The sequence below is a fragment of the Bos grunniens genome, chromosome 24 (assembly GCF_055505025.1).
Source record: "Bos grunniens cultivar Pamir isolate PY7600 chromosome 24, Bosgru_T2T1.0, whole genome shotgun sequence".
NCBI lineage: Eukaryota > Metazoa > Chordata > Mammalia > Artiodactyla > Bovidae > Bos > Bos grunniens.
This window is the reverse complement of record NC_141188.1, coordinates 42,213,376-42,230,799: the sequence shown is the minus strand read 5'-3', so window position 1 is coordinate 42,230,799 and position 17,424 is coordinate 42,213,376. Positions and strand designations below refer to the sequence as shown.

General features: G+C 42.8%; 1 protein-coding gene across 6 annotated transcripts in view; it reads right to left on the bottom strand.

The window, feature by feature from the left end:
- PTPRM (protein tyrosine phosphatase receptor type M) overlaps positions 1 to 17,424 on the bottom strand; it is a 665,820-nt gene that overhangs the window by 371,760 nt on the left and 276,636 nt on the right. For 5 of the 6 annotated variants that reach the window (XM_086373140.1, XM_086373135.1, XM_086373137.1 and 2 more), the window contains exon 6: positions 1,972 to 2,146. In XM_086373140.1, the coding sequence (XP_086229266.1) occupies positions 1,972 to 2,146 (175 nt within the window). Of the gene's footprint in view, positions 1 to 1,971; positions 2,147 to 3,916; positions 4,077 to 17,424 lie in introns of those variants that run through there. The other variant, XM_086373139.1, reaches the window with a different exon arrangement.

Here is a 17,424-nt window from a genome sequence, read left to right as displayed (position 1 = left end):
TTATAACTCCCAACAAATCAACTTTCCCATGGAGGCAATATTTAGAGGCGACTAAATTTTCATCACAGTGATTACAGAGCACCATGCCTCAGGTGGCCCAGGGGGGTCACAGTGAAGCACTGGAGCAACCAGAAATCAGAAAACAGGACACAACCACAAAGAACTGGGCCAAGATGACAGTGAAGTTACACCGATGACAATAAAGAACTCAGCCTTGGGACCAGCAAGGTGGCCGGTCCTCTGGATTTGTTGGCAAATGGTGTGGGTTTTCTACCCAGAGACCCTTCTGCAGGGGACAGTGTGCACATCTATGCACAGTTCCCTCTGCTTACAGATAAAATCCAAACTCCAAAAGTAGCCAGACAGGCTAAAGCTTTGCTACAAGCCCACACTCACAGGGATCAGGCATGGCAAATTAGGTCATTCGAGTCTAAACGGCAGTGTGCGGCTGGCTCCTTGTTTCCTTCCGCAGAATGTTAGTCGTGTTAGCTACAGATAAACACTGCTGGCTTATACCCTAAGCCGGGCATGACTAACACTGGTGGGGCTAGTTTCACAACAGAAGCATTTACCCACATCGCCTATAGATTTTATCGCAGAGGCTGTGCCCCTGGAGACTCTGATTCAATACAGGTGTGGTAGCGGAGGTGGAGAAGAAGTGGGCTGGTGTATTATTATTATTATTTTTGGAAAGGTGATTGAGCTGCGCATTCTCAGATGAGGACCACTAATGGACCAGAGCAGAGAAAGAGCCACCTCTCCCCCATCATGGACTGAACAGCGGTGGGCTGCCCACGAGGTATTCTTAGTGCCATTCACCTATTTGCTGCATCTGATCTTCCTGATAGCCCTTGAGGGTCAGTCACGTTATTCTTTTCCAATTGGCTGTGCCAGGTCTTAGTTCTGTGGCATGTGGGATCTTGTTCCCCACCTGGGGATCGAACCCAGATCCCCTGCCCTGGGAGCTCGGAGTCTTAGCCACTGGACCCACCCGGGGAGTCCTGGGTCAAACACATTAGTAAGTCTATTTTAAACCTGAGGAAAGAGAAGCATCCAGAGCACAGGACCACACCCATGCAGCTAGCGCTGGGGTTTGAACCCCGCAGTCTGCAGAACTGCCTGCATAGAGAAATTTGCTGACAAAAGGGACAATAGTCCCTCCAAAAGAAACCGATTTTACATTCCCTGTTTAACAAATGCAGGAGAAAAAATTTAAAAGTAGGCATCATTCTGTTCCCCTAGGAAGAAGCAGAAATGGCTTGCCACAAGTTGTATAAAAATGCCTCATGGTATATCTAAAAGTCCAAATTATTCTGTTTGGGACCAAAAACTGCCTTAGCAGTTCAGTACTATAAACTCCAAAGTCCGTGCACACACAAAAAACATCAAACTAGCTAAAGGAAATTTATATCCCCCCTTTTATTTAACTCATCTCCCACCTTCCTGACTATAATGACTTAATTCTTCAGTCACACAAAATATAGTAATAGACCCTAACGGCAGCATTATGAATGCTAACTCACTGTTATCAGAGTGGTCTGTGTGATATGACGGAGCATTTCTATACTGACACTGCCTCATTTTATTAACCACCCTGCTATCGTAAACACCCTGGATGGGGGAATATTTGCATTTTAAGTGATTTTGTATCAGTACAAAAAATTTCATTCCTTAAAAAAAAACAATTTATAGGCTGTAATCTCTGTATACAGAGTTGGCAGAAGAACTTGCCAAGAGCACATTCACTGCTTTGTATGCAACTGAACCAACATAAATAAAATACATTTTTCAAAAATATTGCTCACGTGTGAAATCTGTACTTAAAATGTAATCCATCAATACAGCCTGTCACCAAACCACTGTTCAGAAACAGGAGCATGAGTCTGAGTTTTCAACAAATCATGACCTTATAACCGTCCCACATGCCTGTTTTAATAGACTATATGGGGGTATAAAAATAACATTATATACCTTTAACTACCAACTCTGCATAGTTGGATATGCCAACTCCCCCGTCAGTGCGAATCATGCAGCGGTATTTTCCAGCATCTCGTTTGGTTGTGTTCACGACGTTAAATGATGCTATGAATCGCCGGGAACTGGTCACCTTTATTTCCTTCAGAGGAGCATCCTGGACATCAATGCCCTGTGTCGTGGGGGTGGAGAGGACAAAAAGAAACAATATCAGCTGTCTTCCAGAAACATACTCCTGAAGGCACAGTGGTCAATGTTACTTACAACCCAGATCCCGGCCCCTTGTTAATTACCTGTGGGCAGTTGTTGCAGGAAAACAGCTGCCCAGAAACCAAAATTCTGCCTTGATCAACACTTTCAGGATTTGACAGATGCAAAATTAAGTGTGAAGAAATGTCTTTGGTTTTGCACCTCTAAGATATTCACTGTTATTCTAGTGCAATTGGAGGAGAGAAAGAAGCACGTGGGAAAATCCTTTATTTTGCTCCCAAACTATCAACACTTAGTCTTTTTATAATACATAATCATATTATACTTGGCTAGAAAAAAATTAATTCACACACTACACTATGACTGACCTCATTTTATATATGAACCAATAAATAGCTTATCAAGAACTATATTAAAAACGTAAGTAGATATTAGCATAGCTCCTATGGAAAGGGTCTGAAGGACTAGATTCAGCTTTACAATTTTCTTCCTGGAGCTACAAAAAGCAAGCAGAAGTTGGTGCTTAATATCACCTAACACTGAAATGCGAGGGGAGAAGTTCCTTTCCACATTCCACAGCCAGGACCACACAAAGCCGGTTCCATCTCTGGGGCAGAGCTGTCTTATTCCATGCCCGAGACAGTAAATAAGTCCTTACTTATGCACACTTAGAAATTCATTCTATGCTTCCCATAGTTTAAAGCCTCAAAAACGACTATAGATTTCAGTCCTATATATTTTTAGTACAGTTATCAGGAAAGAGGCTCTCTTTACCATGCTATTTACAAGTATTAAGGAGAAAACAACCAGCAAAGAGCTTAAGGCAAATGCATTTTGTCTGATTATTCACCCAGCAACCACGTTGGGGGCCACCATCGCACTGTCACTATATTAAGACACTAAGCTCACCATGGTGGACAACAGAAAAGTGACCACAGTGCTCATAGCGCTTCAGTTGCTGGGAAGTGTAGGCTTGAAATGCACACGTGATCACCAGTGATCGCTGGTCAGGTGGCTGGCAGAAATCATGATGGAGTTGTCTTTAGATATGGCAGCCGGTTTGAGGAACTGATCTTGGGAGCTGAGATCTGAAGGGTAAGCAGGAGCTCCCAGGCTAAGGGGAGGATGGCAGAGAAGGAAGTATCCCAGGCAGAAGAGACAACAGATGCCTGGGATGTTAGAAAGAGTGTAAAGCTTTGGAGGATGCCAAGGCAGCCAGAGGAACTGGGGAGGTGGACAAGCATCTGTGCATTCCAGGACTCGCAGGCTGCATGAAAATGTCTGTGTTTATAGGTGTGAGCATGCCAGGCTACCAATAATAAAACTCCTCTGTAGAGCTCAGTGATTTATATAAGTAAAGCCTTCTAATAGCTTTCCCTGTGATATTTTGTCAGTGTGTCCTAATGGACATGGGTTTGAGAATTAGACTGACCAGGACTCCACATGTAACTTCAGAGTGATTTACCCTTCTGGGGCTCCCCCCCTCCTCATCTGTAAGAGATGCTACAACTGTCAGGGAGTTGTGGGAATTTAAGACACATGCCTAATGACTGGTCCCCTCCCAGATTCTGGACCAGCTGAGGGATGAGCTCAAGAAAACAGGTGGACAGGCTGTCAAAACACCGCCTTTATTACCAATGAGCCCGGCCGTGCAGACTATGCAGATTACAGCTGATGTGCAGTAAACATGGGCTTGCTAGAACTGGGCACAGAACGGAACAGACTCACCCACCCAGCCACAGGCAGCAACAGAAAGCCACAAGGCCTCCCTGTGTCAGGAGCTGCTGGCAAACTCCCAGGATGGAGGAAGGGCTGCTAGGGGGAGCGAGTTCCCAAAGGAGGGCCTGGACCATGCGTGCTCCCAGCCTCCTGCCCAGCAGTTCCACGTGGACAGAGAAAAGGCACCAGGGTGCTGCGCCAGTACAGTTCCTGCCACAGCAGAGGAAACATCAGGGCTGGGGAACTACAGTTCCTACCATCTTTAGAACTAGCAATCCAGACAGCCTTGTTGATAGCTTAAAAAGTCATAGATCTGAATATGACGTTAAATATACACCTTACATATATTACGTGTCTTTTTGGAAAATGAAACCCCTTCAATCTGGTCTGACAAAGGGCACCGAAAAGTTAGATAAACAAAACAAAGCAACGTCAACCTAGTATGATTCATGAATTCAACAGGAGAGAGTATTTCTTTTTGTATTCCACACATTCAGTCTCCCATCCTCTTCCCCAAATAAATTTTTAAAAAAAACCTGAATTCTACCATTAAGAGTAAGCTTAGATCACCTACTCTATAAAATTGTCTTTTTCAAATTGAAAATAAAGCCAACCTTGTTTTAAAAAGAAAAAAAAAAAACAAACTGAGCCCTGAAGAAAGGCAGACTTCACATCTATAATTCTTTGTTTTGTTTATTAAAAACAAGGACAACATCCAAAGGGCTATCTATTAATATTTCTTTCTTTCCTTACTTGCCGCATGAATCTTGTAAAGATTATACTTCTATGGTAATCTTGTAATATTTACCTAATGGAATAAGCCTGTCTCAAAAGAACATTTATTGAAAAGAATTCTAAAGGATGCCCTTATGTATTCCTCACGAGTACTCAAGGCTGTATGAAGGGCAGCCAAGGTTAAGGAAACCTCCGTGCTGGATGCATACACATGTCAGGAGGAGCATTACTTCATACCTGTGGTCTTCAGGCCACTAATTCATCCTTTAAACAGCTTGAAACTGACAGCTCTACCCAACTCCAATGACTCATAGGAACCCTCAGGAATGGGCCCTTTTATTTTTTTAATCCCATGTAATCACAGGGCTTCACAGGTGGTGCCGTGGTAAAGAGTCCGCCTGCCAATGCAAAAGATGTGGAGACGAGACTAGCGTTTCATCCCCGGGCCAGGAAGATCCCCTGGAGAAGGAAACGGCAACTCTGTCCAGCATTCTTGCTTGGAGAATTCTGTTTATAGCTTCCCTTGCCTTTTTTTTTTTTTTTTTTTTTTTTACCCTGTTGGGGCTGAATTGCACCCCCCAACACACACATTCATATGTTGAAACCATAACCTCCAGCACCTCAGCATGAGGCTGCTTTTGGAAACAGGGCCTTTAAAGAGGTGATTAAGGTAAAGCGAAAGTGTCAGTCACTCAGGGGTGTCCAACTCTTTAAGAGCCCATGGACTGTAGCCAGCCAGGCTCCTCTGTCCATGGAATTCTCCAAGCACGAATAATGGAGTGGGCTGCCATTCCCTTCTCCAGGGATCTTCCTGACCCAGGGATCGAACTTGGGTCTCTTGCACTGCAGGCAGACTCTTTACCATCTGAGCCACCAGGGAAACCCCATTCCTGAGTGTGGACTCTGCCATTCCAGCCTCATTACCTGCCATTCCAGGAGCATTTGTGTTCCAGCAGAGCGGAATCAGAAGGTTCTTTTCAATAAACGTTCTTTTGACACAGGCTTATTCCATTAGGAAAATATTACAAGATGACCATAGAAGTATAATCTTTATAAGATTCATGCGTACAGAAGAACTGTACAAAAAAGATCTTTAGGACCCAGATAATCATGATGGTGTGATCACTCACCTAGAGCCAAACATCCTGGATTGTGAAGTCAAGTGGTCCTTAGGAAGTATCACTACAAACAAAGCTAGTGGAGGTGATGGAATTCCAGTTGAGCTATTTCAAATTCTGAAAGATGATGCTGTGAAAGTGCTGCACTCAATATGTCAGCAAATTTGGAAAACTCAGCAGTGGCCACAGGACTGGAAAAGGTCAGTTTTCATTCCAATCCCAAAGAAAGGCAATGCCAAAGAATGCTCAAAGTACCACACAATTGCACTCAACTCACACACTAATAAAGTAATGCTTAAAATTCTCCAAGCCAGGCTTTAGCAATATGTGAACCATGAACTTCCAGATATTCAAGCTGGTTTTAGAAAAGGCAGAGGAACCAGAGATCAAATTGCCAACATCTGCTGGATCATCGAAAAAGCAAGAGAGTTCCAGAAAAACATCTATTTCTGCTTTATTGACTATGCCAAAGCCTTTGACTGTGTGGATCACAAGAAACTGTGGAAAACTCTGAAAGAGATGGGAATACCAGACCACCTGACTGCCTCTTGAGAAACCTATATGCAGGTCAGGAAGCAACAGTTAGAACTGGACATGGAACAACAGACTGGTTCCAAATAGGAAAAGGAGTACGTCAAGGCTGTATATTGTCACCCTGCTTATTTAACTTCTATGCAGAGTACATCATGAGAAACGCTGGGCTGGAGGAAGCACAAGCTGGAATCAAGATTGCCGGGAGAAATATCAATAACCTCAGATATGCAGAGGACACCACCCTTATGGCAGAAAGTGAAGAAGAACTAAAGAGCCTCTTGATGAAAGTGAAAGTGGAGAGTGAAAAGTTGGCTTAAAGCTCAACATTCAGCAAACTAAGATTATGGCACCTGGTCCCATCACTTCATGGCAAATAGATGGGGAAACAGTGGAAATAGTGGCTGACTTTATTTTTCCGGGCTCCAAAATCACTGCAGATGGTGACTGCAGCCATGAAATTAAAAGACACTTACTCCTTGGAAGGAAAGTTATGACCAACCTATACAGAATATTGAAAAGCAGAGACATTACTTTGCCAGCAAAGGTCTGTCTAGTCAAGACTATGGCAACCCACTCCAGTACTCTTGCCTGGAAAATCCCATGGACGGAGGAGCCTGGTAGGCTGCAGTCCATGGGGTTGCAAAGAGTCAGACACGACTGAGCAACTTCACTTTCACTTTTCACTTTCATGCATTGGAGAAGGAAATGGCACACCACTCCAGTGTTCTTGCCTGGAGAATCCCAGGGACGGTGGAGCCTGGCGGGCTGCCATCTATGGGGTCGCACAGAATCGGACATGGCTGAAGCAACTTAGCAGCAGCAACAGCAGTCAAGGCTATGGTTTTTCCAGTGGTCATGTACAGATGTGAGAGTTTCACTATAAAGAAAGCTGAGTGCCAAAGAATTGATGCTTTTGAACTGTGGTGTTGGAGAAGACTCTTGAGAGTCCCTTGGACTGCAAGGAGATCCAACCAGTCCATCCTAAAGGAGATCAGTCCTGGGTGTTCATTGGAAGGACTGATGTTGAAGCTGAAACTCCAATACGTTGGCCACCTGATGTGAAGAGCTGACTCACTGGAAAAGACACTGATGCTGGGAAAGATTGAGGGCAGGAGGAGAAGGGGACAACAGAGGATGAGATGGTTGGATGGCATCACCGACTCAATGGACGTGGTTTTGGGTGGACTCTGGGAGTTGGTGATGGACAGGGAGGCCTGGCATGCTGCGGTTCATGGGGTTGCAAAGAGTCGGACACGACTGAGCAACTGAACTGAACTGAACTGAGAGCAGAATCAACTACCATCTCCCACAGTTCTAGTTGACTTTTACAAAGCTCTGCACACTCACTGTTTCCATTTGTCTTCCTTCGCTGCCCAAGAAAAGTCCTGCGTGTCCCCCATCCTGGCCTCAAGTCATGCCTTCTGGACAACAGACCCTCAGTCCCTTTTCTGGTGAGGCTCCTTTTCCTGGTTTCCTGTGTCAGGCAATATTTTGTAATAACCTTATGAGGGAAAGAAATCTAAAAAATCTAATTCCCAGGTCACTCAGTGGTAAAGAATCTGCATGCAATGCAGGAGACACAGGAGATGTGGGTTTGATGCCTGGGTTGGGAAGATCCCCTGGAGGAGGAAATGGCAACCCACTCCAGTATTCTTGCCTGGAGAATCCCCATGGACAGAGGAGCTTGGTGGGCTACAGTCCAAGGGGTGGCAAAGAGTCAGACACAGCTGAGCACACACACATAATCCAACATAAGGGAAAAGAATTTAAAGAAGAATGGAGATACATATATACATACATATGCATATATGTGTATGTATATCAGAATCACTCTGCTGAACACCTGAATCCGACACAACACTGTAAACTAACCGTACTTCAATGACAACAAAAAGAAGCAATGGATGGCTGGGTTCATGAAGAGGAAAGAGAGAGAGTCCTCAGAGCACTGGGGCTGTGGCAAGGAGAGAGTGCACCCATCACTCTGATAGTGTCAGATCCCATTTCCTGGGTCCTTACGAAAGGAAGAGGACAGCGTTCACAGCCCTTGGCAAGCACCAGACAGAAGAACCTGTGACACCTGCACAGATCCGGGGAAGTAACATGGGATAAATGCCAGGAGAGCGGGGCCAACTAGAAACCTGTGCACGAGCAGAGGCTGTGGTTGCCTGTCAGCGTGGATGAGGGAGGGTGTTTCTGGAGCCTTGGCTCAAGGTTATTTCCTTGACTCCTCCAACATGCCTGTCAGTGCTTTTGATGGCATCACAGATCCATCTGTCAAATGTATAGGTGACCAATAACTGGCACACGAATGGATACATTGGGATAAAAGCAAAGACTGCCCACCTCCCTGCTACTCGACTTCAGGCCCCACAAAGGCAGGGATCTTTCTCCAGGTTTTCTGCTGCTGCATCTATCGCACAAGAGCCATGGCCAGTGCATCCCAGGGGGCTTTAGTGCTAATACTGAAAGGGGTTTAGGCATTGAACGGGCAACTGAACAAATTGATTTTTAAGATGTTTTGGTCCCCAGATACCCTTCCTCAGGTCAGAATTCAACAGGAAAGCCAGGGAACCGAGGCTGGCCTATTTTCTCTGATGCAGGGCAGTGAGAAAAGGTCATGAGGGCCAGCCCCCATCTGCCTCTCCATGACAGGGAGGGCCAGACGGGACAGTGTGCTCAGAAACTCGGGTACCCTGAGCATCTAAGAAACCACGGGGAGACTTCGTTATTCCGGCAAAAGAAAACGATGAAAATGTCTGCTGGGAAGAGACAGGACCTTTGTCAGGCAGTTTTCTCTGTTTTCACAGAGTTAGAAAGAGGCAACCCTGCCAGGGACTGGAGAGCTGGTTCTTAATATCGTCACAGCAGGACGAGGAAGCACCAACAAGGACGGGACCGTGATGTTCTTTAGAATATGAGTTCCTGTAAGAGAGCCTCAGCGTCCTTCTGACAAAATCCCCAACTCCAGACAGAGCAGGGCACCAGGTGTCCAGGTGTTACAGCAACCTCTGACCCATCTTTTGTCAACCTAATGAGACAAGCATAACAGCCATGTCTGCGAGGAAATGATCTTAGTGGGTTAAATACAGCTTTTTAATAAAAGCAAGAGTATCTTCAAACACGCATGCATTTTAATTTGAGCAAGCCTGAGAAAAAGTCCTGATAGTTATTTAAATTAGACTTCCAACCTTCTTTCTGCAGTGGGCTAACTCTAGGACTTCTAAATGAGCAGTAATTTGCCAGCAAAAAAAGATGCATATTAAGTCTTTCAGAAAGAGTTTTGCAATAACCAGAGCAATGATTGAAAGAAAGTGAGGTCTGAGCAGTTAGCCGCCTTTAGAGCAAATTAATCCTATTTAGGAGCTGGTCTGAGTGCAGTAGCTAAGCATATACAGGGGAGCCAGAGGCGGCTCCTCAGCCATACAGGTGGAGATTAAATCACACTTTCATTTCTTTAATAGGGAAAATAATCCACATATTCCACTATCAAATATGTCCATCTGTAAGATACTGATTGAAATCCTTACCACTGGGGTCACTAACAGTATCTGTAGGGCCAGGAATAATTTCGTTTAAAACATTTCTTGTAATCTAAATCTTAATTGACTATCTCAACAAATCTACTTTCTGGAGCCCACGTATTTTTAAATTTTAATAAATAATAACTAATAAAAGTGCTGACCTTTGATTTCTAGACCATAACCAAGCCAGCACAAATATTTATCCATGTGGAATGCTACAACTGGAAGTCTTACTCCTATTATCATATACTATGAATATGTATTGACAAATGTTCTTTAATTGGCTAATGGGGATACAGATAGCCAAAGTGAAAGCCGCTCAGTCATGTCCGATTCTGTGACCCCATGGACTGTACAGTCTAGGGAATCCTCCAGGCCAGAATACTGGAGTGGGTAGCTTTTCCTTTCTCCAGGATATCGCCCCAATCCAGGGATTGAACCCAGGTCTCCTGCACTACAGGTAGACTCTTTACCAGCTGAGCCACAAGGAAAGCCCAAGAATACTGGAATGGGTAGCCTATCCCTTCCCCAGGGGATCTTCCCAACCCAGAAATCAAACCGGGGTCTCCTGCATTACAGGCAGATTCTTTACAAACTGAGTTATGAAGGAAGCCCACAGACAGCCAAAATAACATATTATTCAAACATATAATAGTCTTCCATGCATATTTGAGTAAAAAAGTTTGATTATGAAAATTTAGAACTTCATTCTGATATTTAGACACAGTTCAATATATATTTGCAATATGTGAATAATATTATTTAATAATATATAATAATGCAGTAACTAGATATACCAAAAAAAAGAAATACCAAGAAATTAGAAGTTCTTTTGTCTTAAAATCTGTCGATGAGGCTAATCTAGCCACACCAAACTAAGTAATCTGACAGTGCCTGACATTTCTGTTGGGTTAAAGATTTTGGGTTTGCCAGGCTAGAACATAACCTTGTTACTTCTAAACTGTAATAACAGCACTTGACCATGAGGAAGATGGCAGAACCTACCTAATTATCCACGATCTAAAAGGCAAGGTTAGTCATAAATGAGGCTGACAAAGGACATTACTTTTTCCCCAATCAATATGCCTTAAAACATACAAAGACTCTAGTCCCCTGCCAGGCTCCTCTGTCCATAGAATTCTCCAGGCAAGAAAACTTGAGTGGGTAGCCATTCCCTTCTCCAGGGGAATTTCTTGAGCAGGGATCAAACCCAGGTTTCCTGCATTGCAAGCAGATTCTTTACCATCTGAGTCACCAGGGAAGCCCTAAAACATACAAGTCTTTCTGAAAAAAATAGTTGAAAAGATAAAGAAGGCACAACATAAGGGTTAAAAGACCTATAGTTCTGAATCTGAATTTGAATTGTCACACTGAATTGGAATTGTCACTCTGTCTTGATCTCAAGACAGACATGCTTTAATCTTAAATGTATATGTGCGCACGCGCGCACACACACACACACACACACACACACATATACCAGTTCCATCCAATGGGAAGATCCATAAACAATAATGAGTAGTAATAAGCACCTCTGTCCTCAGATTGCAATTTCTTCTTTTTTTTTTTTCAGATTGTAATTTCTAATTACCAGTTCCCCTGAAAAAGAACCAGGGCTCCCTGACAAAATGGCTAATTCTAGATTATCAATATGGAAAATACAAGCCTGAAACACACAGTCATACCCAAAAGCAAGAAAGCCATGGAGATGGCCCAGCTCAAGGGACTCCCACTCTGAGTAAGCCCACTGTTTAGGGATGGAAGATCTGAGCAGCGATAAGGATAATAAGTGCAATGGATTGAAACTCATCAAATGTGTTTAAATCCACAAGTTGATGATGACAGATGATGGTGTCAGTGACAGTAACAGCAGTAACCCCTTTGGTCACTTTCAGGTGATGTTAGTGAACTACCTCACTATTTTGACAATATGCCAAAAAAAGATAAAAACATCAAGTATTTATACCACCTTCCATATATGATTTATATACGAGGACACCCCAGCGGTTAATAACAGGAGAGTTTGTCTTTTTAGACGTATTCTAGTGACTAAACAAAGAAGGGCTGAGAATGAGACTGCTTGCAACCCTGAATGAATCAGTGACCCTAGAAATGAGTATCAGTAGCCGATAGCATGATATAATTGGCAAGACACACAACAGTCAGAATAACACACTCAATGATGCTACCAGAAGTCGACAGGCAAAACTCAAAACATGAGAGGCTGTGCAGGACAAACCCAGTCTCAACAACATCAACCACCACCACCACAAACAGAGGGAAATGAACAGAAATATTGAAGATAAAAAGGACTTAAGACACTCGTCATGGGGGTCGGATGGATTGCGAGATTGGGACTGACATATGTATATTTTTATACTACTATGTATAAAAGAGCTAACTAATGAGAACCTACCACTTGTACATATATAAAGAAAACACTCATCACCCAACTGCAAAGTGTGAACTTTACCACAATCACAAATCAAATAAAACTGCTAAAATAAATAGTTACTAGACAGACAAGAAATATGAACACTGACTGTTTTCACTGGTCATACATGGTGATTATTCTATTTTTGTAAGAGCTCTTATCTTTTTAGAGCAGCAGTTTGAGGCTAAGTCCATCCTGCAACTTGTTTTGTAAGGCTTGCAAGCTCAGAATGGTGTTTAAGTTTTTTTAAATGGCTGAAAAAAAAATCAAAAGAAGAATAGTATTTTGTGAAAATGAAAATGATGTGAAAGAATAGTATTTTGTGACAATGAAAATGATGTGAAAGACTTTTCACATGTCCATGTATAAACCTGTCCAGAAACTAGCCACACTCATCCATTTCTGTGCTGTTCATGGATGCTTTCATGCTATGATGGCAGAGAAGACCCTCTGGCCTGCAAAATTTACTACCTAGCCCTTCACAGAAAAAGTTTGCTGACTCCTGTTTTAGAGAAACATTTACAAGTTACATAATATGATGACTGGGATCATCAGAGGGGAAGCAGTTGGGCACACGGGAAGAAAGTGGTCTCACATGCTGTTGGTTTTGAAGTCGATGTTGGGTACATCGAGTTTTTTACATCATTCTCTCTACCTCTGTGTTTATTTATGAGTTCTGTACTAAAAACGGGAGCTTGAGATTAACACATACACATCAATACTTTGGCCACCTGATGCGAAGAGTCGACTCATTGGAAAAGACTCTGATGCTGGGAAAGATTGAGGGCAGGAGGAGAAGGGGGTGACAGAGGATGAGATGGTTGGATGGCATCACTTACTCAATGGACATGAGTTTGAGCAAACTCCAGGAGAGAGTGAAGGACAGGGAAACCTGGTATGCTGCAGTCCATGGGGTCTCAAAGACTCAGACACGACTTAGCAACTGAACAACAAATATATACACTAAATAACCAACAAGGACTTACTGTGTAGCACAGGGAACTATACTCAGTATCTTTTAAAAATAAAGTAAAATAAAAAATAAAAAGAAAATAATTCTAAGAAGCAATTAGACGAAAATCTCTTCTTTTTGCATTTTTAAACAACTGTTTGAACCATCACAGTTTCCCCAGGAAAAATAGATGGTTTTGCTGCTAGCTCACAAATACTGCAAAGCTATAGGAATCAAAGAACCATTTTGTCCAGGTGTCATTTGCGTCCTGCAAAAGTAGCAAGTCACTCTGCTACAAAGATCCCACCTCAGAAGTGAAGAAAATGCAGTTTGCCAAAGGCGAAGCCACATGTCCAGGGTAGCAGCCCTCTCTGTAGCAGCATTCGCATAACTAATCATCATACACCCAGCACATGGAAAGTGTAGGATACATACTTCCTGAAAGAAAGCAGTCACTGGCCTCCATCTCAAGAATAAACAGAAACTCCATTAATCTGTCATTGTCTCCTGTCTTTAGTGGACATCACTTCTTGTAACAGAGACACACATAGTTTTCTTGCACCTGGACAACAGCCAATTCCCTTTGCTTTGAATGAAGGGAATGAAGGGTGGCATTTTACACATAGGAGAAATGCAGATGAGAATAACAATATGATTTATGATTTCAAAGTTCATCCCCTATAGGAACTACCTGACTGCCACTGTGTGTCAGTCACAGAAGTCTCTGACCTGGTCCCAAACTGGGTCCCTCTAGGACTAAAAGCACCATGAATTTTTCTCTATTCCGTTTCTCTGGTCCTAAAGACAATTTTGAAATTAAAACCCATACAAAATTGTCAAATTTCCCCCCTACTCTCTTTTCTAGGTACAAGAAGATCAAACCAGTCAATCCTAAAAGAAATTCCAAATATTCATTGGAAGGACTGATACTGAAGCTGAAGCTGCAATACTATGGCCATCCAGTGCAAAGAGCCAACTCACTGGAAAAGACTGATGCTGGGAAAGATTGAGGGCAGGAGGAGAAGGGGACCACAGAGGAAGAGATGGTGGAATGGCATTATCGGCTCAATGGACATGAGTTTGAGCGAACTCTGGGAGATGGTGAAGGACAGGCGTGCTGCAGTCCACGGGGTCACAATGAGTTAGACACAACGGAGTGACTGAGTAACACCACCACCAATTCCAGATAACTAGACTGAAAATCTTCTAGGGCTTTCAAAATTACCTAAAGCAGGCATGTTTAAGTCCTAGCTAAAATATCCTCCATTTTTCCCTCCTCGTCCAAAAAGAAGAGAAAGAAGGAGATTCTAACAGTGTCCAAACTCTCCAGGGTCCCCGCTCTAGGGCCCAGAACACCAAAAGCAGACAGGGTAGCGGATGCTTAACTCTCGATCTCGGGAATTCCGGAGCAGGGCTTTCTGCATCTCCCCTTCTCATGACACAGCTGTGGATCCTTGGAAGCAAGAGACATACACTAACCCTTTAATGAATATGAGAAAAGAAAGGCAGCATAAATGCTCTAACAGGACGTGTGGTTCCTGGGTTCAAAGCCGGCAGTCCTCAAGGTTAGCAGTTGATGCCTCTCTCCCGTCCTCCTACAGGAACCATCCTGACCTGCGGTCTTCACAGCACATCCTCACATCCTGGCCCAGCGGTCGTTAGACCCCATCAGAGGACGAGACCCTTGCACAAGGCTCCATCAACTCCTGGCCTGTCCTCCTCAAAGTACCAGCCACTTACACCTTCTTTAACTGAGGCAGGTAATATCACCAAGTACAATTTTTAATCAATTTCTCCCAGAATCTTCATAGACATATCCTACTGTTTCATCCATGTGAAAGAAACCTTCACCTTTAAATGGAGGTAACCCAAAATCATATCAGTTAAAAGAGACGATGTAAGCTTTCAAGGTTGTCGGTGGTTTCAGGCTGAATATTCAATATTATATCATATAGATGGATACTGAACTGACTAAAACAATAAAGGATGTGATTTCAACCACTCAAAACTTTAAGAAAAAAAAAAAAAAAAAAAACCTTTAAGGAGCCAGTGGTTCCTACAGCAACTGAAGACAATCCTTTTTGTGCCTTCCTGGTATTTTCTATGACAGTAAGTGGTATTAAATTTATGCTTTAATACACAGGGCCTAAAACACCCAAGTTAGGCTTGACAAGGGAACCATAATTTGACTCCCTTTCAAATCATTTTATGGTTTTTATATATAATAACAAAATCATTCTGATATACAGCTGTGATTTTTTTTCCCCTCACAATCTATAAAGGAAACTAAAAGCCAGCAAGAAATGTTGACCAAATATACACATTCCGAAACACAAAAGCCAAGGCAACCTTCCACACACAGGAATACAATTCTCATCTTGTGTGTGTGCTAAGTTGCTTCAGCTGTGCCCTGCTCTTTGCAACCCCATAGACTATTGCCTGCCAGGCTCCTCTGTCCATGGGACTTCCCAGGCAAGAATACTGGAGTGGGCTGCCATGCCCTCCTCTGGGGATCTTCCTGACCCAGGGATCAAGCCGACATCTCTTTATGTCTACCTGCAGTGGCAGGCAGATTCTTTACCACTAGCACCCCCTGCAAAGCCCATAATTTTCATCTTAAATGCCGATAAAAGGGATGTATCACTTAAATTGCCAACTGATGATTATGAATCCATGAGGAAAGATCTGGATCATCTTTCTATGCAAGAGGCATTACAGCTAAGAACACAGATTTTGGACTTAGATGGCCTGGCTCCCAGTTCTTGTTACTAGCAACAAGTCAACGCAAAAATCTCTGAAACTTTCCGAGACCCAGTTACATCTTTATTACATCTTTATTCTGTAAATGGGTGCATAAAAGAATTCTCATAGGGATCAGTTAAGTGAAGAAAAATTGCTGAACATAGCCTGGAGCTGTGGTCCACCGCAGTCCACGGGGTCGCAAAGAACTGGACATGACTAAGCGACCGAACAACAACAAAATGATGGTTCTAAAGTTAATCTTGGTTCAAATGTATCAGGATTAACTTTAGGTGGAGGAAACTGGAGCCTATTATACAGAGTGAAGTAAGCCAGAAAGAAAAACACCAATACAGTATACTAACGCATATATATGGAATTTAGAAAGATGGTAACAATAACCCTGTATACGAGACAGCAAAAGAGACACAGATGTATAGAACAGTCTTTTGGACTCTGTGGGAGAGGGAGAGGGTGGGATGATTTGGGAGAATGGCATTGAAATATGTATAATATCATATATGAAACAAGTCGCCAGTCCAGGTTCGATGCACGATACTGGATGCTTGGGGCTGGTGCACTGGGACGACCCAGAGGGATGGTATGGGGAGGGAGGAGGGAGGAGGGTTCAGGAGGGGGAACACATGTATACCTGTGGCAGATTCATTTTGATATATGGCAAAACCAATACAATATTGTAAAGTTAAATGAAATACAATTAAAAACAATAAAAAATAAAAAGTTAATCCTGGCATTTTCACAGTAAATCTGAGAATATTTGGTTAACAGGCTAATATCTGAAATACAAGGTCAGTCAATCAGTGGAGAAAAATGTCCAAGTGACAGAATTTAGTCATTTATAAATAAGCAAATACATTTATACATATAATTGACTTTCACTAACAAAACAGAACTATCTACAATACATATAATAATTGGACAGATGAGTGTGTTAAAGTTCCCTATCTCTTCTGAGCTTGTTTTTTAATAAAATGCGGAATTTAATTTGAAGATTGTTCCAAATTCAGGCTTTACATAATTCTGTAATGCTAAAAAGTGAGCCATTTAAAATTGATGGAGAGAAAAGGATGATTTTCCAGGTTTCCTTCACCAGCTACCATTCACTCAATGCGCAGTCCTGGGCTTGACCAAAGCTTCCATCCACCTACTTTTGAAAAGGCATCTCAAGGATTCCTTGGTGACTCAGTGGTAAAAAATCTGCCTGCCAAAGAAGGAAACACGTGTTCGATCCCTGGTTCAGGAAGACCCCACATACCGCACAACTAAATCTGTACACCAGAACTACTGAGTCTGTGCTCTAGAGCCCCTTTTCCACAACAAGAGAAGCCACCGCAACGAGAAGCCTGTGCGTAGCAACTGAAGAGCAGCCCCCACTCTCTACAACTAGAGAAAAGCCTGAGCAGAACCCAAGACCCAGCACAGCCAAAAATAAATTGATTAATTTTTTAAAAATTAAAATAAACA